Source organism: Aptenodytes forsteri, unplaced genomic scaffold (assembly GCF_000699145.1).
Source record: "Aptenodytes forsteri isolate BGI_AS27 unplaced genomic scaffold, ASM69914v1 Scaffold122, whole genome shotgun sequence".
In the NCBI taxonomy this organism is placed as follows: domain Eukaryota; kingdom Metazoa; phylum Chordata; class Aves; order Sphenisciformes; family Spheniscidae; genus Aptenodytes; species Aptenodytes forsteri.
In genome coordinates this window covers 247,469-272,079 of record NW_008794009.1, presented here as the reverse complement: position 1 = coordinate 272,079, position 24,611 = coordinate 247,469, and the positions used below count along the sequence as shown (strand labels likewise).

At 44.0% G+C, this 24,611-nt stretch overlaps 2 protein-coding genes across 2 annotated transcripts in view; both read right to left on the bottom strand.

Moving 5' to 3' along the window:
* Positions 1-2,541: 2,541 nt before the first annotated feature.
* LOC103907736 (solute carrier family 22 member 2) lies at positions 2,542-14,206 on the bottom strand. Its single transcript, XM_009289966.2, has 11 exons — positions 13,802-14,206; positions 11,461-11,564; positions 10,199-10,353; positions 7,749-7,917; positions 6,653-6,767; positions 6,434-6,540; positions 6,103-6,317; positions 5,560-5,668; positions 4,359-4,471; positions 3,170-3,269; positions 2,542-2,661 (listed from the first exon to the last, which is right to left on the bottom strand). The coding sequence occupies exons 1-11, from the start codon at positions 14,204-14,206 to the stop codon at positions 2,595-2,597; spliced, it is 1,659 nt and encodes a 552-aa protein (XP_009288241.1). The 3' UTR covers positions 2,542-2,594.
* Positions 14,207-16,758: 2,552 nt separating this feature from the next.
* IGF2R (insulin like growth factor 2 receptor) overlaps positions 16,759-24,611 on the bottom strand; it is a 57,383-nt gene continuing 49,530 nt past the window's right edge. Inside the window, exons 42-48 of the mRNA XM_019474827.1 lie at positions 24,211-24,325; positions 23,133-23,279; positions 21,512-21,696; positions 20,836-21,022; positions 19,571-19,735; positions 18,885-18,954; positions 16,759-18,440 (exon numbers count right to left, since the gene is read on the bottom strand). Of these exons, the coding sequence (XP_019330372.1) occupies positions 18,039-18,440; positions 18,885-18,954; positions 19,571-19,735; positions 20,836-21,022; positions 21,512-21,696; positions 23,133-23,279; positions 24,211-24,325 (1,271 nt within the window). The 3' untranslated portion in view covers positions 16,759-18,038. The remainder of the gene's footprint in view (positions 18,441-18,884; positions 18,955-19,570; positions 19,736-20,835; positions 21,023-21,511; positions 21,697-23,132; positions 23,280-24,210; positions 24,326-24,611) is intronic.

The window sequence follows — 24,611 nt, the reverse complement described above, 5'->3', positions numbered from 1 at the left end:
GATCTTGAACTCCACCATTTCGTGGTCACTGCATTCCAGGCTGCCCTTGACCTTCATATATTCCACCAGCCCCTCCTTGTTGGTGAGAACAGGGTCCAGCATAGCACCTCTCCTCGTTGGCTTCTCTACCACTTGGAGAAGGAAGTTATCATAGACGCATTCCAGGAACCTCCCGGATTGCTTATGCCCTGCTGTGTTGTCCCTCCAACAGATGTCGGGGTGGTTGAAGTCCCTCGTGAGGACCAGGGCTTCTGAATGTGAGGCTGCTCCTATATGTCTATAGAGGGCTTCATCTGCTCAGTCTTCCTGGTTGGGTTGCCTGTAGCAGACCCCTACTATAACGTCATCTGTCCCTGGCCTCCCTTTAATCCTGACCCATAAGCTCTCAGTCGGCTCCTCATCCATCCCCAGGCAGAGCTCCATGCACTCCAGCTGGTCATTCCCAACACTCCAATCATAGGAGCCATCCCACCACGTCTCCATGATGCCAATAAAATCATAGCCCTGCAGGCGTGCGCACATCTCTAACTCCTCTTGTTTATTCCCCATGCTACGTGCGTTTGCATAGAGGCATTGAAGTTCGGCCCCCGATCAAACTGGTAGGAGTGGGATGGATTGAGGCTCCCCTCCCCCGGGAATTTTAGTTTAAAGCCCTCTTCAGCAGCTTGGCAAGCCTAACTTGCAGGTGACTGCAAAGCAAAGGCACACTAGAGCCTCCCATCTCTGCAGCTCCTGCTGTGGCAGTAGCATTGCTTATGGAAAAAAATGCCAGTGTGATGGGTAATGGTCTTACGAGTCAGCTTTTGTAGTTACTCATTTATTCATCCCAGTATTTGCTACGCTTGACTTCTTGCTTCCTCCCCCATTTTCTTTCTGCACAGAATTTTCAACAGGTTTCAAATCAATGAACTATAATAAAGACAGTTGTTCCGCCAGATTTCTTTTGTTGCAGGGCAGAGACATCTCTGCAATCACAGCAGGACACCAGCTCCACAGGACATATAATTACATCCCCACTGTCCCTGTTGCCCATCTCAGGACCAGATTGTTCCTCTCTGACCCTGAAGCAAATACTAGTTTTGCAGCTGCCGGGGCCAAAGTCACATCACTCCAGATCTGTCCTTACCTTCTCAGAGCAACCTCATCATGGCCCTGCTTCGCTGGACAACATGCTTCCCTGCCTTTGAGGCCCTAACAGCAACACTGAACATTAACTGGGTCTCAGGCCAGCCGAAAGCAAGGGCAAGATCACTGTACTCCCACACCAGGAAGCAATCATGGGGGAATAGCACACTGCCTGCAAGATTCCAGCAACACTTTGCTCAGCTGGAAGCTCTCTCCCTGCAGATGATCATTAAATGGCAGCAGTATCTTGTGCCCTGCATACAGCATCCTTATTGAAAGCCAGCGTTCCCCAACAGTGCTAGGGACCAGCAAGACAGAAACAGTGAAGGGGGGCCACAGTACTGTTGTGCCTGTTTTCCTCTGCAACAGCAAGACTGTTACAGTTGCTAAGTGGGAAGGACTAGGAGAACTGTGAAAGGTGCTGGGTATTTCTTGGCAGACCCAGCGTTGCCCCAGTGCTCCCCAAGGCACAGCACCCCTGGCCAAATCCCAGCTCAGAGTCCTGCAGGTCCCTAAGCCTGAGCCCAACTCATTCCAAAGGGATGCCCCTGCAGAGGGCTGCCCCCTCCAAACACGTAGAGATACAGCTCTGTCCTGGCCCCCACCCCATCCTAAGCCTCCAGTGGAGCAGGACTCTGGTGGGCTCTGTCCCCTGGCAGCTGCAATGCTTTTTCCACCCTGACTGGAGTCTCATAATATTTTTAATAAAATTCTGCATGTCTGTGCATGCAGACATTTATAATGGTATGAAGGCTTAGGAAAAGTTTTGTACAAAAAAAAGTATAGATTATCCGCTATGAAGATTATATTAAGACAAGAAAATTTAGTGGTTACACATTGAAAACTGAGCAAGGCTATTACTTTATGAAGGACTGCAAGTCTTTCTCCCATGCACACCTATTTTCATGCTCTGGAGTTGCCACATGGCCATCTTTGTGAGTTTGAGGATAGCCAATAAAAACACCGATGAGGGCTACTGTACAGGCACATGGACTCACATGAACACCATAACACATAAGGGCTAGCAAAAAAAAAAAACCTGTGCAAATCTGTTGCAAGTTGTACCAAGACCGTACGAGGTTTGTAGTCTTCTCAGCTCCATAACAGAAGTAAACCTCTCATATTATGCTGCCCCTTCATAAGACAAAACAACAAAGTCAGACTTCATGGAGGCTTATAAAGTTTTGCTGGAATGGACCCCACCATTCCCAAGTTAAGATCTGCCCCCATGTCGAGGTCCACACAGCTGGTACGAAAAGTTCCCAGCTCTGAAACATATTTATATTATAGTGTACAGAGAGGGAAGCAGCTATGCAGTAATAGGGACAATCCCATTAGAAACCCCCAAACATTGTAAATAAAGGATAAGCAGACAAAAAAGGAGGCAAGACAGGAGAGAGTATTTATTCCAGTTTGCCTTTCCATGCTAGTGCCTTAAAGCAGGCTACCCAGAAAGAGTTAAGTCTTCTTCAGTCATGTGCTACTTCTGACGTTTGGACGTGGAGATAGATCTTTTTGGCCTTTGGAGCACTTTGCCTGCAAAAATAACAAGACATGAGCAGCAAACCAGGAATGAAGGTGTTCAGGGAGCACCTAACTTCAAATTCGTCACTTGCCCTGCCTCTTCCGCAGAGAAAATGAGCAGCTAATCCTCAAATCCTCTAGTTTTGCTCTGGCTCCTCAGTAGATACTGGTGCTTCACTCACGGCATGAGTAGCTGCTATCAAGAATGCTCTTTTTCTGTTCCACAAGATCAGTTAGGGTTTTTAAGCACAAATAACATTTATAATAGTGTTGCAGCAGGTTTGAGAGACAAGGGCAGCTATTCACAGGCCAATAAAGGCCTATGCTGCTTGTTTTCAGATGCCTAGGTAGGCAAGTGGTAAAAAGAAAATCTTTCCAGCTAGAGTCTGGGAATTAACTAGCAACTTCTTGGAAGCACAGGAGGCAGCCAAGTAACCCCTGGGCTTCCCCAAGGAGCTCTGGGCAGGCATTTTGCACAATTTCAAGTGAAAGCTGCTAAGAGTTCACCATCCTGACTCACCCGTGAAAGTTTTCAACGTCTTCAACAGTCTCAGGCAAAACTCTTCCTTTAGTTTCAGGTAGAAGCAACACCAATCCACCCGCAATCAAACCAAGAACAGCTTCAAATCAAACAGATGCGCAAAGAGCTTGTTTGCATATACCAATTTCCAGCATATACACCACTTTCTACTGCCTGGCACAAAGGACTCATAAATGGCATTTTATTTTGTTCTTCACACAAGGTGTGCACGTCAAGGCTCTGTATGCAAAACCAGCGTGCCACCTCTGGAGGATGTGGCAGCCACATGGAGACAGCAATGAGCCAAGTTCAGTTGTGAGTTACTCACTGAACCAGGGCATCTCAGGCTGGACAGACAACTGTAAAGAGGAAAGAACCCTTTCTGGTCTGAGTGTATGCCAGGAAACGGATTCAATTTTTCTGCTATTTACATAACAAGATTTAGAAAACACATACACAATGTATTATCTCCTACACAATGTGATTAACTTCTCCACTGATAATTTCTTTTACCCACTTTGTACATGTTCGGTGTCTATATTTTATATTTACCAAGCACCCTCCTAAACGTGCTGTCTGTTAAAAACTGCATACTGCCATTCAAGACATTTTTCTATAAATAGTGTGCTGATCTAAAGATTCAGAAAAGTGTTGCAGACCCTGGCCTGAGAGTTCAGATCACTAATCTGCAAGCACTCATCTTGCATTTATTTACAAACCTCTTTCCACATCGCCGAAGAACAGCCAGTTAACAGACTGTCAGAAAAGCTGAGGTGTAACAGCCACGCTTGTACTCCATTAAATAGGCAATTATGTGAAATTCTAGGGTTTGGCTCCTGGACTGAGACAATATACCTCACAGAAGAGCAGTAATTGATCAGATTTGAATTCATCAAAATATTAATCTCATCAGAACATTAGAACATTTCTCAACTCTTTGCCATCTGTTGAACCTGTATTCACCTCTAGCTTCCTTTAAAATGCAAGGAACAATAATAAGGGCAAAGGAGACATGAATGCATAAACAAGCTCCAGGTTGTTACAAACTGAAGGCTATGGCTTCTGTAGACAGGAAGGGGCTTCTGCTGAATTTGGGGCAACTGCCTTAGCTGCTTTTCCCTCCCTTTGAAACTTGGGCCCTGCTGCTGCACCCCAGGAGTGGCCGGCGAGGAGGTAAGGTAGCACTTACTGAAGACTATCAGCGGCAGATCGTGCCAGACTTCCACCAGTCTGTAGACAATGAATGGGACAATGACTCCACCAATATCGCACAAGGAGGAGCAGACCATCACTCCGAGGTTCCTGGTTAAAAAGCAAAGGAATCACATTAGCATCACAGTACTGCGGACAGAAGGGCACGGATCACAATTCTGACCCTTGCATAGGGCATGCAGATCAGCAGACGACAAAATGCCAAAACAGTTTGCAAAGCCCTAGTTTTCCACTGGTAGGCACATCCAGAAGTTATATTTAGACCTAAGTATTGCAAGAATAAAAAGCTTAGCAAATAGGAACAGGAGAGTATATCTGTATTTTCACAGATGTAAGTGAATTCCCAAGGTTGAAGATAGAAGAGAATCAGGCCCAAAGTGTCTGAGGGGAGTCTCCGGATGTAATAAAAATGTAAAACCATTATCTTCAGTACATCTTAGGTGACCTAGTGCAAGGGCTGGCAAACGATCCTTCTGTTTGCTATACACCATTAATAAAATTTAAAACTCCACTGTATTCATTATGGATAGAGAAATAAGATTAATAAAGTCTCATGATTTCATATGTTGCGTAGCTTCATATAATCAGTGTCTCTCCAGTGAAGAAAGGAGGAGTAAGATTCATCTGGTCAGTGCAGACATCATCTCTGCAGGCAATGGCTTACAGTCACTGGGTAGAAAGAGGAAATTTTGAAGAAGAATTAACTCCCAAGCTTTAGATTTCTGCAGCGCACATATCTACGTCTGAGCTATTCACTCTGCAGCCCACTCACAAATAGGGAAAAAATCCAGTCCTCAGGTGAAGGGCTTGATTTCACACACATTCTCCATAGCAGACTCCACTCTGGACAGATCCATTTAAATGTTATTTTGATTCAAACAAGATACAAATCCAAGCACTACATGGGACTTCAGAACCCTCATCCACCCTGGTGGTCTCCACTTTTCCCTTTATTTCAGTCACAAGAGTTTTCATCTGCCTTAAAGTACATTTGTTGTCTTCATGAATCTACTTTTTAACACATTTTACTTATGGTCCACCTACTTTATGTTCAGCAGTACCTGCGTAGTTCTGAAGCATTTGAGGACAACTTAGTTTAGCACAAAACGTTAACATACACATTGGCCTCAACTATTTGTGTCCAGGCCAAATGCCAATGGGGAGGAGGGTGCACCTACCTGATGTATGTTGGATACAGTTCAGTGTTTACAAAACAAACCATTTCAAAAGCCATTGTGATTCCCATTCTCCCGATGCAAGCAGCAATCACTTTTAGCCAATGTATGTCTGCAGTGAAAATGCATTCAACACATTTAAAAGTATCCCAGCGATTCAGCAGGAGTCAGTTAATACACCAGTGTTATTTTAGGTGGGACCTTTGATCCCATATCACTTGATGTTTTGAAGGGGCCTTGTTTCACCTGTGTGAATGAGGGAATGGGAAGAGCCAGCGCCGCATGAGCTGTGGCATGGGGACCCTCCCAAAGCACAGGGGACCTAGGTGCTTTGAGATTTATTATTAGCAGTGCTACAAATCAACCTCATTTCACTTCTGCAGCATGAGGAGCGCTACTAAAAGTCAGGGAGGCAGCACCAGACGGTGGGCATGGGTTTGCAGACCTTTGGGGCTGGACCTCAGGAAAAGGGTGGTGGGTGGGTGCTGTTCCCAGGGGTAACGCGAGGGTGGGAAGCCACCATGTGGCCTCACGCAGGTGACTCACCCTCTGGGATCAGGGCTGTGACAAGGCAGGCGGCCCCAGCCACCAGGTTTGCCGCAGCCCAGGGGTAGCGCCGCCCAACGTGGTCAATGGTGACGATGATTATGAAGGCGGCTGGGAACTCGACAAGCGCAGAATAGAGGAAATCCAGATACATGTTCCCAGCGGCTATTCCCATGTGCATGATGAGCCCCTGGTAGAGGACGGAGCTCGTGAACCTGGGCAGAGAAGAGCATCCCGGCTTCATTAGTCAATTGGAGGACCAAGGTCTGTGTCCTGCTGGAGCCTTCGCAACCAGAGCTTCAAAACCAGCTCTCCAACGTTATCTTCTTACCAGTTGTACATCAAAATGAATGTGTTTCTTCTCATCTGCGGTGTCCTGACAAGGTCGATGAGTGAAGGACTCTGCTTTCCGCCATCTTCCTCTTCAAATTTAATATCCTGCGGAAGAGCCAGTACAAAGTACAAAGCAGAGTGAGTTTCTACCGGAAGAAACTGATGGAAGGGACTTTCATGATGCTTGCTTACATGCATAAGCAAACCCTGAGCTCACCTCAAAATGGGAAGGCATCTTTTTCTGATTTTTTTTAGCCATATCACTGACAATTTTCATAGCTTTGTCATTTTTTCCTTGAGAGATCAGCCACCTGGGAGACTCTGGGAGGCACCTACAATGTGAGTGGATGCTATTATGTACAAAACCATAAAGCTCACATAGTGCTCCCGTGTATGGAGACTGTGGAGAGAGGGCTTTGGTTGAATAGAGGCAGGTGGGTTTTTTCTTTGTTTGTTTTTTGTGTGTTTCCCTCCACCGCCCATCAGGAAAAGCAGTACATCCCGCTGCTGAAGTGGGAAGACAAGCAGTTGTGGTAGTGGCTTTAGTCAGAGAAGAGTTTACTAAAGATAAATCAGGGAAGGGCTTTGAGCGAGAGTAGTGCTATCATTTTATTCAGCCTGTTCACCACAAACTGGCTCCTCTTAGGGAGTCATTTTCCAGTTGTGCCATCACAGGTTAAGAAGTAAACAAGCTAGAACTGGCTTACCAATTCACAAACATGGAAAAAGGAAGGCAACAAATCTCTTTCTACTATTCCTAACCTCTCGACCCATCCAGACAATTTCTCAAATCAAAGCACTCAAACTGAAAAATATCAATCAAAAAGAGAGGAGAGAATCCAAAATAAAGGTGAACCCACGTGCCTTCTTTTGGTTGGACCACAAAAAGCCGCAACTTTTTTTCCTTAAAAGAACATGTAAACAACTTGTTACAGTTATGTTAGCATTCAACAATCTCTCAATAACCATATTTTTGGCGTAGGATCCACTAAATTATGTTAAGGCATTTCTTTTCCTTAACAAAATGCTTAATGAAGATAATATACGATACTAAACCACTCTTCCTCCAGTGTTTTTCGAAGTGGTCTTTCTTTTAAACAGAAGTCAGGTGCGGCGCATAGGCTAAGATGCAATGAAGTCTCAGATGCTGAGGGGTCCTATTTCCCTCTCCTTTTTGCTGTGTACCTCCTCTTTGCACTAAGAGGCACACATAACCGAAAAGCAGTGCCAAATCTCCCTCAGTATCAAGCCCTGGGAGGCGGAAGAAGCTGGTTTTTGGGTCGTGGGCAGAGGTACAACAAAAGCCTGTTTACCAGTAGTAGAGCAGGAAGAAGCAGCTCGGCAGGGTGACGGTGAGCTGCAGCCACCGCCAGTGAGGGATGGCGTAAGCAATGGCATCAAAGACCAGGAGCCCAACAGAGAAGGCCGTCTGGTAGAGGATGCCCACCGTCCTCCGGTACTTCGGACCAACGACTTCCGTCACTGCAAACACACACAGAGACAGGTAAATGACAGCTCAGCCATGACCACTCAGCGCAGCAGTAACTTGCTCTGCGGGGACGCTAGAAGACCAATGCTGCGTTAACGCCCTGAAGAAGCCATCTTGGTAATCCTGGGCTTCCTGGCATAAAGCCTCAAGACAAAAATCCCCTGCTGCTTGCAGAGAAAGGTTTGCTTTTCTGTCACCCAAACTCTCAGCAGAGGAGAAAACACTGCTCCTGCGCTTACACTGGCCTAAGGCATCCAGTACTGTCCTCTGTCATGGAAATCTCTGAGTAAATCAAACATTCCTGAAAGTGCACAGATGGTAAAAATCTAATGCCAACATACATAATGTCTCCAACCCAATAACAAAACATCGTATTTTGTTTTTTAAGTGCAGCCTTTCAGCCTGCATCTCACTCCAAGTATATAAGAAATGCTTGTACCACAGGATGGCATACAGCTTCCTGGTCAGGATGGCTTCACAACTCATCTACACTTTGCAACCGCACATCACAGGATAGACCCACAGGTTAAGTCTCGTTGGTACAGAGCTAAAAGTAACTATTCCAGTAGGCAGGCACAAGCACACTCAAAACTTTGCATCCAGTTGTGTGATTTCAAGAAAGCAAACTGATTAGAAAAAGAACAGAAAGCAGTTATTTAGCAACTGAAGGAAGTGCTGTGTTTTGGAGCCATGGATTAGCTAATACTGCTTGGCCGAACGACACACAAAGACATCTCCTCAGGCTCAGCTGGACTGAGCCAAAAGCACCTGAAGGGTAGACAAGTGTCCCAGGAGAGTGTGACAACAAGGTTGCTCTGTCCTTGTACCCTTCCCTGGGCATTCAGTATTAGTCACCCTTAGGGAGAGGATACAAGTTTAAAGGGGCTTTGGGGCTGATTCTGGGTGGCTTGTCTCTCATGAGAGAGTTTCAAGAAGAATCCAGAAGTAACAAGGTGTAATAGAGGAAAATACGAGGATAGGGCAAGTCATTGTCCTGATAGGGATTTTATGCTCTAAAATGGCATAAAGATCCCCAGAAGACGTGATGAAGATTTCATTTGTGCCAGGAATAGATTTAAGAGGCCAAGCAACCATGTAGAATATGCACAGGAAGGAACAATCATGTCTTGGCAGAAGGTAGTCTGGACTGTGGACTAGATGTTTTTATTTATATCAGACATCTGGATAACTGCATTAGCAAGATGTCCCCACTAAAAGACTTAATAGAAGTTTAGGGTGTTGACATTTATATTTTTTCCACTATCACAGTGACCTGGATCACTCAGAGCTATTTGGTAGAGTCACCTGACATCCTAATCCAGATAAGGCTCTATTGGGCAGCAATTAAAATATTTAATTTGCTGCTTCAGTGATTGCTTGGTGTTGGCTATTTTTGACAAGAGCCTGAACTCCACACCAGAGAAATCATAGAATCATTAAGGTTGGAAGAGACCTCTAAGATCATCGAGTCCAACCGTCAACCCAACACCACCATGCCCACTAAACCATGTCCCTAAGTGCCTCATCTACACATCTTTTAAATCAGAGAAGTCCCAGGCAGCTCAACCATGCACCAGAAAGTGGTCCTGAGCCGGCCCCAACCCTGCTGCCACACAGCACCACCAGACACAATCAGTGCAAGGCTCTGGGAGAGGCATCAGCACAGCCCGGCTCCTCGCATTGCTTTGCAATCCCACGTGTTGGCCTCCACTCCGACAAGTGCATAGATACTCAAACAACTTGTCTTTTTCTCAGCAAGTACATACTGTTCTTCAGTTATTTTTAGGCTGTAAAGCCTGTGTTTGCCCTTTAATTCTCTTTGTGTCACAAAAATGCCTCCAATTTTCCCCACCCTCTGCCTGCTTCTTTAATGGCCTCCTCTGTCATCACCCCATCTGTGACTGGGCTGGAGCGGCTGCAGTCTGCCCTAGGGCCATCGCCTTCCCCAGCTGGTGCTTGAGGGGAGGGAGAGGAGCCCCAGGGGCCCAGATCTGCAAAGGGGAGCTGCACCACAGGGGAAAGCCTATCTTGAGGTAACAGCCCTGATATACCACTGCTTGCTTGAGCTTTGAAGGCTCAAGCCACTGTTGCTTCTCCCTAATGACAGTGCTTGAAAAAAATCCTGAGAAGTCAAAGAGGGAGAAATCTCCTTGATAAAACACCATGGGAGGCATTTTTTAAATGGCTTTTGCTCGGGGTTTTTTGTTTTGGTGTTGTTTTTTTTTCTTCATCTTCTGCAGCCAGTCTTGCTCCTGGGAAAAGGTCTGAACTCACCCAGGATGTAGCCTGCGGTCCAGCAGCCCTTGCTGACCAGCCCTTGCAAGAACCGGAAGATGACTATCCACAGGTAGGTGGGCACAAAGACCAGAAGGATTCCACAGACAACATTTGCAAGAATTGTATTTAAGAGGCAAAATTTACGTCCAAACCTGGATTGGAAGATAATACATGTAAAGCAAAACACTAATCATGAAAACACAGGCGTTTTAAACTAGTAAGAGCTTTGTGCATCTTTGGGAAAGAAAAAAAAAATCCAACTTTGCTATACAAGGGATAGATACATACTGACTTTTATTCTTAACCCATTACTCACTTATCTGCTTTTCTATTTCCTGAAAAATTACTGTGCCAATTGCTCTGCAATTCCACAAAGGCTTTCAGGAAAAAGAAAAATTTCCCAAGTTAAAGAACAATAGTCCCGTATTTACATATATTTGGACTGTGACTGTTATCCCTGAATTTCAGAACATGCATCTTAGTAATCTGTTTTTTCATAATGGCAGTGAAAAATAAGTATGGGTTTGTATTATGATTCTGATATGTCTGCATGCACGAACTTTGTAACAGGTTTATATACCACAATCTTAATCTCCAAAAATCTAATATGTATGGATCTTGTTGCGAGTGGGCTGCATTTCACAGCTGGAGCAACTCAGAGCCTGCTGTACTAACAGTCCTAGGCAGGAGGGGAAGAAGGGGGAAAAAGGGCCTTCAAATACTGGCATTTGTTTCCTTTTAACCCCAGCCACCTGGGCTAGGGCAGCTGTCTCTGAACAGGGAGCTAAAGATGCCAGGACACAGGGATTTCTGCTTTTTCACAGCGACTGCTGCTGTACCTATCTGGCAATCTCTGCGCCTACTATTTCAAAGTTTCTCCAAAGGAAGCAAGATGTTTCCAAGCTGCAGCCACACAGAGTGTGACAGATCAAGTGGGGGCTCCAAACCAGCGTTTTCTGGCTTCAGTTAACACCCCAGGGCTATGGTGGCACGGTAGGAAGTTTGGGGTGTACGGTCCTAAAATAGTCCTCACAGACTCTTGCAGGACTCGCTGAGCAGGAGATTTGTGCAAACCACCAGGTATGACCTAAGAGACAGAGTCCCCGTTCCTCATACCACGACTGAACATCCAGGTGGTTGACCTTCTTTTAAGAGCAGAGATGATAGCAGTTGCACAACCTTTCTCTGCCTTTATCTAAGCTTAGCTGCTGAACACTGATAAGGGAGGTCAGAGGGTTTTACTGTCAGCCCACACGTACCTGTCTGCTATGTAGCCAATGTTTATGGAGCCAATAAAAAACCCAGCATTCACAGAAGACTGAAAGAGGTCCAGCTTCCAGGAGTCCTCGCACACCAGGTTAAACTAAAGGAGCAACCACAGTTAGAAGCAAGAGAGTGAAACAAGGAGCTGGCTCACATCCACAAGTTTCCTTCACTTCAGTTAAAGATTTAAATTTGTTTCTGGGTCAATAACCATTTTATCAGCACCCGGAAACCCTACTGACTTAATTATGTGTCCAAAATTAAAAACAGGATCAAGCCCTTGAGCAGTTTCCTGGTATTTCCCATGCACATCTCATGTCTCGTTACTGGAAAGCACGTAACTGAGTTATGACCTTTCAAGATCGGGACCCTAAATTGTGTTAGGCTTTGTTGATCAAATCAGCATGGACCTGATGATCACCCTGGGCTTTTCAAACAGCTTTTTTTGTGGCTGATGGTGAACATTTCTAAGCAGTTCTGGTTGCCTCATACCTTTGCATGCCACAGTAGTCCTTGCAGACCCCTCAGGACTAAGGGTGATGCCTTCACTAAAGGTATCCTAGATGCTTGCAGAAGCCTGCATCGTCCCGCTTCCCGTGGAGCACCAGCTCCCCGAAGGAGGGTGGGAGGAGGTATCTGCATCTGCCCCTGAGGCCACAGCGTTTTCTTTCTGCTCTGGCCTTTTGCTCAACTAAATTGTCCTACAGCCTAATGCGTCTGGAGACCAGGTATTTTGTATCCAGGGCCAAGCTTTATACCACATGGGTACGCACATATATTTGCCATCTGGCCTTAGTTCTCTTATCTTACTTAAGTAGATATACATAAAAGCTACTGGAGAATAAGTTATCTCAAAAAACTGTCCTAACATGACTAAGAATCCCTTCCCATCCTACTGGTAGCTGCGTTTATTTAAAGCTATTCATCTTTAATCAGCATAAAACCAGATAATCCTCCTGATGCTCTGTGGGGCTTTCCATGAGGATATTCTTCCATGTGTAAATTTTTCCTTTGAGCAAAGTAACGTGCTTTACTCTGCACTATTCTTTCCCTTGCTTAGCTGCCAGAGCAAGGGACAACTTAACAGAGCCCAAGAGCCTTAACAAAAACAGTCGCATCCAGAAGCAAAACACATTGCAAAATGCACACAGAGGCACGTGACGTTTCTGGTCATCCTGTGAAGGAAGCGGCCCGCAGGCCTGGCCTTGCACCCCCTTCAGAAGAAAAGGGAAGATGACTGATGTGAGAGCGTGACTGCACGAATCCACACAGACTGCAAGTTTTCAGCTTCCCACAATCTCAAGAGATCATGGTGGGGGCACCTGGACCCTTTTGCAGCGAGATGTGCCTGCTGTGCTGCTGCTTTGTAGAAGTCCTGGGTCACGCTCTGTTTGAGGTGTCTCACTTCCTCACTTTAATATCACACAGTCCATACTTTGCTGAAAGAAGTACACTTACAGTACACCACCTAAAATCTAGGTCCGACCTCTTGCAAAACCATAAATGCTGAAGTTGCTAGAGCACAGAATTTACCTGCTCTTGTCTTTGTGTTAGATATATGGGGGCAAGAACCCTGATTTCCACCATCTCTAAAAATTTGGTGGAACTTTCTATGACAAAATCAAGTTTGTCATCCCAGATACTGATTTGTTTTTAAAGTTAAAGCACCTAAAACCCTGAAGTACCCCAAGTAGCTTAAATACCATTTTCAGTTTATTGACACATCTTCTGAGAACACAAAACAGCCATTGGATTTTCTGCAATTTATTCCTGAATTAAGTTGTTTAATTGTAGGAGGTAATTACCTTTCCCCCACCCATAGTCATTCAATCATATTTGAAACAAACTTTAAAAGACTTTCTTCACTAAAAAAAGAGAAGAAATCAAGACCTTCACATCCGGGCGCAGATCCCAGGAAGATTAGGCGGTCTGTGCAGCGCGCCCACCACTTAGGGATCGGCCGGTTTTGTTTGTAGTGCTGCGAGCCGCTGATCCCTCACAGGCGCTGTTTACACACCTCCACCCCTCGGACCTCTCATGTGACAGGAGTTTCATTCACAACTGGACTTTATCTACCTAGGAATTTATTTGCTGAAATACGCTTTGCTCCCCAGCTGGAGATACAAGCCTCCTGAGCAGCCAAGGCAATGCTTCACAGCAAGGACAGAGGGAAGACAACTTGCAAAGCGCCCTGTGCAAGTTCGCAGCAAGAGGATCCCCCCATCCAGGTAAGCAGGCGTCATTTTAACACAGTCTAGGCTACACCAACCCTCTCCCACGTCCCTCAGCTTGCCTGTAACTGAGGGGGCAAGGGAAGGGGGGGGTATTTGTTTTTACCTCAGTCACGAGAGAAGTCCCCGGGGAGTCGTAGACCCAGCCATCCTGGCAGGGACCAAGGGGGACGGTGCTCCAGTTGCCCACGAGGCTGCCGAGGGGGTCGGTGCAAACTCTACCTTCCCAGGCACCCCCGTCCCTCCTGCAGCGGCTGCCGAAACTGGCCCCACGGCCACCCCACTCAGGAACCGTGTGATTCAGCTGCTCCTCCAGGCTCCAGCCACACCGCTGGCTCAGCTCAGCCACCCCGGGACTGAAGCAGCGATGCTCGGGGATGAACCCGAAGAAGATGACACCCACATACACCGGGGTGAAGGCAGCAGAAAGCAAACACAGGACAAAGAAGGTTTGCTTCTGGAACCTGTCAAATTCTCCAACATTCTCCAAAATGTCATCTAGGGTTGGCATTTTGGCATCAAAACTACCCCAAAAACCTGATCTAGGTCTTCTCTGCAGCACTGATATATTTAGTTGGCAGCAAAGCTATTTAAGTAACAAAAACATTTGACCAAAAGTCAAGACTAACTCCATAAATTATTAAACTACATGTTGCAAGCTTTATTTTTTAGGTTTCATTTGAAATCAGACCTTAATTCACCCAGGGACAATTTGCATTTAACCTAATCAGAGCACATATGTTCCTTTTGTCCAGAAAAGCTGCTAACAGCCACAGCACTTGGGGGGTTTTTATTAGCCAAACCAGCTCCTCAAAGAGGAGGCATTTTAAGGAGCAAGCGTAGATGGAAAATTCCACCAACATGCAAGCAAATGAAAAGTTTAGCATAGCAGTGGCTGGGCACCACATGCGAACAAGGCTTGACAACCGGGTTGTATAAAAAATAGGTAAGTACACTGTGAAACTGGTGTGTCTACATTGAGCCATGTAATGGTAAAGGAACAGCTTTCCCGCAAACTCCAGTATTGCGTATGCCTCATCCCTGCAGCCACCCTCACTCTCCACACTACTCCATTTCCAAGGAAAACCTCTCCCACCTACATCAGGGAACGCAATTTTCACCTGACCATATTTTTGCAGTGATACAAAAGATAAAAAGCATTCACTAAGGAATTATGCACCAGCAATAGCTTTGGGAAGCCATAATATAAAATACTTATGGCCAAAACAGCTATTTCTTACCGTAGAAGATCTGTAAGACTTTAGGTAGAATTCATTGTGGGACACCCCCCAAAAAATCCAGTTATATCAGGCTCCAACGGTGCTTCATGCTGTCTATGGCTAGACACTTGCCACTCCAACACCTTTTGCTGACAACAGCTGCTTCCATCAGAAAGAAAAGCATAAAGTGAAGGTACCATTTTAAAGATGGAAAAAAGTGAAAAATAGTCTGGAAAGTGACGTGCACTGTTTAGGCAACCAGGCAAAAAAAATTAAAGACCTCGTCTCAATACACTCCAAAAAAATAAACCAGCTTAGAAGGCCATTCTGGCCTGGGGACAGAAACAGAACCGGTTCTTCACCTGGTCTCGCTGCCCATCAGCCATCAGAGCAACAGTGGCCTAACCAGCTACGAAAGCTGCTTTGTGGACCAGCACTCCAAGATCATTCCCTGCATCACACAGATGCGCCCCCTCCTCTTCTACCTCCTCTTCTCAGGCAGGAATGGCTGAAGCAAGGTAACAAGAATTCCCCTCCTGCAGCCACTTACAGCTGTGTTACCCCAAGCCCGGCACAGCACCACTCCACACCAAACTTTTGCCTCCGTGGCTGCAAGGGCTCCATGTGGAGCTGGGGAGGGGGACGTGGACCCACAAGTGCACAGCAGCTGCCACGCTCACAGCCTGCCCCCGCAGCCTCCCTCAGCAGGAGGATGTGTGCGGTCAGCTGAGGCCAAGGAAACTGAAATCAAAGCCTGCCTGGGAAGCGGGTGAAGTCTAAAGCCATTAGGCTGTATCTTAAAAACACACCCAAAAACCCTCACATCGCTTCTTTCCTAGTGGTTTTGTTTAACCAGTTGGTAATGGTGTGCTTAAGTTCCACGTGAACTGAAAAAGTTAGATCCAGACTGGGCCTTTTTTCCTGATTTCCCACCACCCTCTCTGCAGTCCATAGAGGGGTTGGGTGGCACTGTGTCATGCGGGTGGGTGTCTTAGAAGCTCACTTCACAGGGAGTCGTGCTGTTGACTGGCAGGGTTTCTGCTCCTGGCCCGGCTATTTGCCCATACTCGTCTGGTCCCTACTATTCTCGCAACACTTCCCTCCCCTATGGTTAAGCAGGGTATTCCACTGGAAAAATAGTCTGGTGAAGCAAGTCACGCATCCAGCTCTGAACAAGTAAGATTCAGCCAGCCTACCTACAAATGCCTAGATAAAAAGTGGGCAATAGTTCCAAGACTAGGCACTGAAGTCACTGTCAGCTGCATATTAGAAATATATCATTGATATTGCTCAGATAAGCGCCCCCAGGCAGAGTACCTCTGCTCCACCTAAGCCTCACTATGCACAGCCACAATGAAGAGACCATGCGGTGTTATGCCTTGATACATGGGAAGTCACTTCATGCAGCGGTTCATGGATCAAACAACTCCAAGATGCCAGCCTTGAAGACTTGGGGAAGGGAAGCAGCATTCTTCAATGTTCATTGAGAGAACTGTTGCAATGGTAACTGACAGTATTAAAAATACACTGCCAAGCCTCTCATTCCCCCAAATTAACCTAATGCTAAATACAAAAAATGCTGCTTTTGTTTTAAGTATGACAAGATGCAGCTTTAGCCGAACTGATTTACAGCTTCACTGGTAACAATACAAGAGGAAGAAAACCCAAGTCTGATAAAAGAGAGAACACACCACTGGGGCTTACCTATATATTCTGATCTTTGTCATCAAACATTGGTTCTCATTTTGAGTGATGCGATTAAGATATTAGTTATCACAGCAAAAAAGGGTATCACCAGGCTGATGAGCAGCATTACAGACTAGTGTAAGAAAGATTCCAGACCTGAGATGTGGGATTTGGAATACCCACTTCATACCTTTTATTGAAATTGCTGAATACTTTATATTACACTATTTTGATTCAAAATTGAGTTTTTTTATAAAAAGAAACCATTGTTGAAACTGAGTAAGCCAGCCAAAAGGAACAATGAAAAGTTTCAAAAAATTCTGACCAATGCATGTACTCGTACGATGCTTTGAAACCCTATCATTGCCCATAATTTAATTTAGGAAACACCTGGAGAAGAGCAAGACTGCTAGAGGAAATTTGACTTGCATTCATTGCCAGCAACATTTCAAATCAATGACCATGGCCAGGACTATAGCATAAGAGCTAGACCTTAGGCTATCAGAAAACATTGGCCCAAATTTTTTTTTCTTGCAGTTAATACCAGAGAGAGGTATTGTGCTGACTAGGGCTCCTCTAGTTGTTGGGCTTTTCTTGGTGATGACAAACTGGGCAGTGCAGATTGTATTATAGGAATTCTGCCTCTACGTCCTTGAAAAACTCTGGTTCTCTGTGCAGTCGGCCTAGTCCAGCCATAATCTGGGGAAAAAAAATCTTTGGGTGCTTGTCAGCTGCTTAGGCAAATACTGATGAAGTCAGTCATATGACCAGTACCAAAAAAATATCATGCAAAGAACAGCAACCATTTCAGGCTAAAGCTATACAGAGTTGTACCTTTCAGTCAATACCTTTGAACCAATGATCTGTTTAAATTAGAATGGATATTCAAATTTACAGGATAAATTAGACCAGTTCCAAAATTTACATCAAATCATCCCAACACACAAAAGTTATATTTTTCCTTGTCTTACGATGGGTGAACCCATAGAATAATACCCTGCCGGCAGGAAGAACATGTTGCTATTAAGCAAACCTGAGTAGTGAGGATCAATAAATACAAGGAGTTAAAATGCTAGTAGTCAGATAACTTGAGTCTCAGGAGCCAGGGGCTTCATTGAGCCTTAATCCTTTCCTTTCAAAGGTTTCTCTTTTTTAAGCAAGCATTTAACATCTATGCTGAGGCTTAAAAAAAAAAAAGTGTCCTGGCTAGAGAGAGTCAATATTACTCAGCCAACTGGATGTTAGAAATCCAGTCATTACTGAACAGATCATTGTAAACAACCAAGAAATCTTTCTCTTCTTCCCTTTTCAATGGTTTCTTGTTAAAGGCAAAATTCAGAAAAATCTTTCAGGCTGAAGTCCTCATATTTGGTTGGAAATGTTGTCCTGTAATATATAATCTCTCTATATATATTTGATTAGGCACAAGAGGGGTTATTAAACATTCAACAAGTCCTCATCACTATCATCATGAAACGATACTGTATTTGTAGAGTTCTGTGCCTGCTGCTGGCCTGGCTTGGCTTTTGCTTTCCTTTCCCTGCCCACATTCAGCAAACAAGCTTTATCATCACTTCCAAGACTGGTTGGCTTCTTTTGTGGGTGCTTGCTCTTGTCTAGTCCTCTTCCTGTCTGAATCTTTACATCTGGAACGGTTAACACTTCATCCTCACTGTCCAGGTCATCCACATGGAGAGAGGTAAAGGCTTCAGATGTAACAGACTTGGTAGTAATGTGACCATTCTCCTGCCCGCCTTTTGCTGTTCTTTGATTTGGTGCTGCGATTTCCTCCATAAGCCACTCTGTTTCATTCTCATTAGCTTCTTCTTCGCTGTTTATCTGCAAGAAAAAAAAAAAGAAAATGCAAGAGGAGACTGCGTATACCACTCTAGACTCTGCCACACGCTGATCTCCCCGATTGTCAGACCCCACACCACACACGGCCTTGGGTTTAACTTAGACGTAAGATACTAATACTGCAATAGCATGCTGTTACTATCACTTTTCACTATGTCTGAAACAGAATTCTCTCTTCCTGTACATTTATGTGTTATTTAGCTATTTATGGACTGCTCTTCATTTCCTCAGCTCTATCTTCGTTTCCCATTTCACAATATAAATGTAGATAGCTATGTGGCTTTCCTGAAGCCACACAGTATGGTTTCCATGCACTGAAGGAACTAGGAATTAAGGGCATTTATTTATTTATTAATAAAAGCTTCATATTAAGAAAACTTGACAAGAAAAAAAAACAAACCACCTTCGATTTTGCCACTGTATTACCTTTGTGTATTTGTAGGAAACACCAGATGTTCTTCTGCAGCAGTTTGTTATCTTGTTTATTATGATTTCCCTAAAGAAGGGGAAGAATACTACATTAGGGAAACTGTATCCCCCTTATTAGCCCTCACTTTTCTTCACTGGATTTTTACCATCAACATAAAGCATTTCACCAAGCAAGCTGCAAGCTATCGCATAGTGACACTTGACCCTGAACCACTCTAACAAAATTCAGTCCATGATGATGTACATCTTCCCCCTTACCACAGCTTCAGGGTGACTGTTCTGAAACACCTCTGGCCTTTATGTCTAAGGGAAAAAAACCCAAACTTGTCCAGAAAGCAGAGAATCAGCAGGACTTGCACTTGTTCCTTGCTGCTGTTGTATGGTTCCAGCTTGACACCATAAAAGGAGAGGGCTATCAAATACTAACAATATTGTCACATTGTTTTACCCTCCTTAATTAGCAGATGTCCACAACAGAGACTAGCCCGATTCAATTGTGTACTCCAGCCCTCTTTACATGGACCTTCAGACAGTAATGGGGAATTCGAAAAAACCCAGCCGTTTGACAGTTGATGCTGCCAACTGAAAAACAGAACTTAAATCTCTGAAGTTCACTACTTCCCTTTCACTGAGGAAACAAGTCCTACCAAAGAAAATTCTAAAGCCTCCCAATTGTTTCTTACCTCCTCTCTTTTTTGTAGAGCAGCAAGATTATTAGGCACGCAGTGAGAACAACCAGGAGGACACTCAGCACAGCACCAACAGCCTGACTTCTCCTTGAAAGGCCTTTATGTACTTGGGCCTCCTGATCAGTCTGGTGCTCATTGCTTCCTGGGTCATTGGTTAATCTAGTAACATAAATTGGGAAAAAAAGGACGAGTAAGATCTATTGACCAGTTGCATGAAACTGGATTAGAAACAGCAGATTCAAAGATACCAAACATGCCAAACCATCCTGTCAGTCCAACCTAACAGCTATAAAGAATTGAATTCAAGGAATTTCGTTCTAAGTAAAAATCACTGAAAAAATAAAAATGTATGTACTGGGCCTACATCCTGGTATGCTTTCCAACAGTGCGTAAAACTGATTACAGTCAAGACTGAAGTGCATGATTAGGCACTCTAGAGCTTACACAGCAGCAGCTATCCACACAAAGCTGCTATTTTAGAACCAAACCTGCACCTGAGCTAGCTGCAAAAGCTACAGCAATTATTTACCTTCCAGCTGACTATGGCACTACACAGACCTCAATAGCTAATTGCCTGTTTAAACCAGAATAAACAATTTCCCTATGTTTTCAAGCTGGCAGCCAGAAAGTGAACAGTCCTAGAAGTAGTCACTCCATTCTTTGCAGTGAGGTTGCCTACATGTCAAGAATGCCAGTAAGCACCTAGATACAGTCGCTCTGCTTTTAACACTGTCACCTCATTACTCCTTTTTGGATCTGTAGGTAAGCTGATCATAATTAATTGCAGAAACACCTCATTATTCCTCTAAGACCTGCAATGATTTTCACTCCAGCTTTAAGAAGTAGGCAGCTAGCAGGGAAAGCCAGTCTTTGCCATGGCTTTAAAGTTTTCCAGACAGTAAGGCAAGGAGGACAAAAAACCTTACCCAAATACTGGTTATTCCTCTCAGTAACATGAAACAGCATGTTCTGTTAGCTACAGTAGGTTTTACTTAGTGAGAACAACAATATTAATTCCACCATGCCTCTCCATTTCCCGTGCAAACAAGCAGCTTTAGGTCCAGATCAACTTGGCAAGTGTTTATTTAGTGGTCATGTGCCAAACATTACATACGTGAACACCAATTCCATCTACCCATGAGTCTACTGCTTTTTTAGCTTTTCATTTTTTCACAGTCACTGTGATGAACAAATACGAAAAAGCCTTTAGCTGAGAAGTGCTGACAAGAGCTGCTTTCAGAAAATAGTTAACTACTCACATTAATGGACACACAGCAGATGTGTACCAGGTAAATAAATACTGGCAATCTGCAGTCTCATGAAGGAATTCAGGGATGCCTTCCTTTACTTGTGGATGGCAGTGGAAGAAAATGGTTGAAGAGACAAACTTTGATTTATCTTTACCGCATCTGGAGTCTGATGAAAGTATGACATCCAAGTCATCATCTACAACGAGAAGAAAACCTTATCGTTTACTACTTCCTTGAGAACACTCTATTAACACTAGACCCTGGAAAGTTACGTATTTGTTCTGCAGGTTACACTTTGCAGTATCTGCAGATGAGCTTATACTTTTATGTAGGTGATCCCATCAGTTGCTATGGAACAGTGGGCTAAGCTCTTCACAAGAAAAAGTAGCTAGATAAAGGAGATCATTGCTTATGCAGCACAAGCACAGAGGAAAACAGGAGACCAAGTCTTCCATCTTGCATTGTTTCTACCAAAGTCTCTCAACAACTGTCAAGCCCAAACCCTATTAAGGCCACATATGCAACTGAGCTTACACAATAAGAAAAAAACAACCTAAATTCTGCTAGACAGACTCTGGATACCTTTACAGAAATAGATTAGCACAGATGTGAAACAAGAACCATTTTCTGATGAAGCAATTCACATGGAGTATCAAGCAATTCTGGCTAGTGAGCAAGTACTTACCCTCAACGTAATATTTAGCTTTTCTGGCAGAACCAATTCTCCGAAAGCGACGTTCGTTAGTTTTAACCTGGCAGATGTTTGCTCCAGAGCATTCTGGGAAACTTGAGTTTCTTATACCAGAAAGTTGAATTTCATATACATATTTATCGCCATTTGTCCGTATGTCACCAGAAGCCGTGTACAACCTGAGGAAACCAGAGGGCAGGTCTATCCTTAAGTCTAAACTCACAGATTTAGTTTATTCCCAAAACATAAGACTGGCAACAGTGGTAGCTGCTACCACTGGTTGATTCCAGAGCAAGTTGGAGTGACTGATTCAGCAACCAGAGAAGATGCAGGACTGAGGCTTCCTCCCTGGACATTACAAATGAGGATTATATTTAGCATAAATATAATCTAAGAAAGCACAAAAAGCAAGCTTTTCTAGTTATATTGCCCTCAATGGGTGTATGAACATGTAAATACCTCCAAAGGATTAAGATAAACTGGAGACAAAAGCATGATTCAGCAGCTCAAACACAAGCTAGCCTACTGACCGTAAGAACTATATTGTGTGCTCTGTAGCTATGATAAATAGCATAGCTCAGCTGTCTTCTCCAGAAGGGTAACTAGCTCTACCATAACTGTTATCTAAGTACTATTTACAATAGTATCCTTTCCCTCTGCTGGTCAGACAGAGAATGCTGAGATTCATAGCTATTTGTTCTAGCCACCTGCTCGAAGGCTGAGCTTGCTCAAATATGACTTGCCTTTAATCTCACGTTACACCAAGTTTTATTTTTGTCCTGACTTCCTCTCCTCCTTCATCCAGGCCTGTTTGATTTTTGTTTTTTGTCTATGCTTGTAATGCTATCACCACGTTTGCACAGCAGGTTTATTCACAACGCTTCTGCTCAGTTACTCCAATCCTGCACACTAATGCTTTGTGCCCTGCAAGCAGAGTTTATTCTTCCCATAACGCTAGTATGGGCAGATTTCCTTCCATAACACTAGCATTGACGTTAAATATAGTAGTTTATAAGAGATTCTGAACCAGAGTTATGTGCAATGTGTAGTATAGTCAGTGTAACTGCTGGTCTTCCCCTCCCTCTCCTGAGTTCAGTCATGCTTGACCGTTCCTCTAGAGCTGTCCTTCCTCACTTGTGAGGTTTCTGAAGCATGAGTTCCTACTTCCACATGGATCGTCTAAGCAGGAAAAAAAACGTGCTATGTAAAAAGCCAAGGAGTACTCTAGGTGAAAAAAATCAAGTTCTCTGTCACTGAACTAATGTCTACACACTATGGAAGAGAGCAATAACCCACAATAAAGAGATCTAACATCAAGGTGAGCATGTGTAGGCTTTAGCCTAGTCTTGAGTACACCTGGACATGCTCAAAGCTATAAGCCCAGCTGTGAGCTGCACTATTAATCAGGCCTTTAAGTCACTCATTGGTACAAAGTTAATTCAGTGCTATTTCCACTTGACAGCTAAGAACTGTTACGGCAACACAGAATATTCACACCAAGCTCTCTTTTCTTGCAGTACAGTTCTACAGGACTAAGGTGGTGTGGTTTTTGGTTGCTGTTGGGGTTTTGTTGTTTTGGGTTTTTGGGGGGGTTTTGGTAGGGTTTTTTACTTACTTGTAATAAACATCCCCTAAAGAGAAGTTTTTCCCAGTTGCAGGATTAATAACTGTTCCGTTCACCACCTCCACCTCCTGCTGCTTCACAGCACAAGCTACGCGTGTGTCCCAAGTGATGTAGTAAGCACAGTTTTCGTCATCAATCCTACCAAATAACAGACACAACTCATGATTCCAGGAAACAGTAACAAGTGCTTAGTATCTTGAGAAAGGGAAGACACGCAGCTGCTAACCCATGCGTGGGAATGTCCTAAGCTTCATGCCAAGAGTAAGCTAAAATAGTCAAGTAGCACTCAAACAAAAGCTACTTGAAGAGTTGCACTGCACTTTTCTGCAGTTCCAAGACCTAAAAAGACCTGGCTGCACTTGAACTTCCTACTTCAAAAGTTCCAGAAGTCACACAGTGTTTTCAGAGGGTTTTATCAAAACATTTTAGCTAACAAACATGTCATGCTGCTCTTGGCAGGTTTAACGTGCTGTGCATTATTTAACTAGGACAAGGAGTATAAGCTAGTCAGATTTTGCTGCTTAGTTCTTCGACTCATACAGAGCATTTTGCTCGGTTTCCCAATTCTACAAACAATATACAGTTAACCAAAGCAAGACTGAACAAAAAGCCATCGAGCTTTCTCAGTATTTGTGATCATGTACATATCTCTCACTTTGGACAGCTTCTAGTTAAATAATCTGTACTGAGGCAACAATAAACCATGTTCTATTAGCTCAATCACTTACCTACAGTAAGTGTTCTCTACTAAACAGATCTTGAGCAAACTTAAGAGTGGTTGTACTACAATTGACATTGAAAACAACAGCATCCCAGCCATCGTCAGATCTAATTTGGAAGTAGAATGCTTAAATTTTTGCCCAGAAATTTTAAGATAAATACAGAATACAATTGTTTATGGAAGTGAACAGGTGCAGAAATTCCAGAAGATCCATGTCTTCTAAGTACAGACCAAGGATTATTTTAGGGACTGTCCAACAGAACAGACAGTCACTGTCCTGAGACGTACAGTTTACTAGAGAGATACAAAGGAATAAACCATGAAGATCAGTGGTATGTTGTTACTCACCTCTGCAGCATGGGCATGCCAACTGTTTTTGCACACTTCAGTTCTATAATTGTTGTTACTTTCTTGTTTTTCCTACATTCCTGCCCACCGGAATAACTAATATACACTGCATCACCTAGAAGAGAAAAACTGTGACACTCAAGGCTTTTGTAAGCAGTTGTCAGAAGTTCCCTTTGCTCATTCTCCAGACTTCATTACTTGAGATTAATTTCTAGGATTTTTTTTTCCCCCTGCATAGACCATACATCAATTACAGCACTTCAGTAATTTGAGGCCTTCATGCTGATGATCATTTAAAAATCACTCCTCAAACACCTTTGTATTTACATCGTACCATGTGTTCCGGTCACCAGTATGGCCACAACGAACGTTTACATTTAAGACATCATTTTTTTAAAACA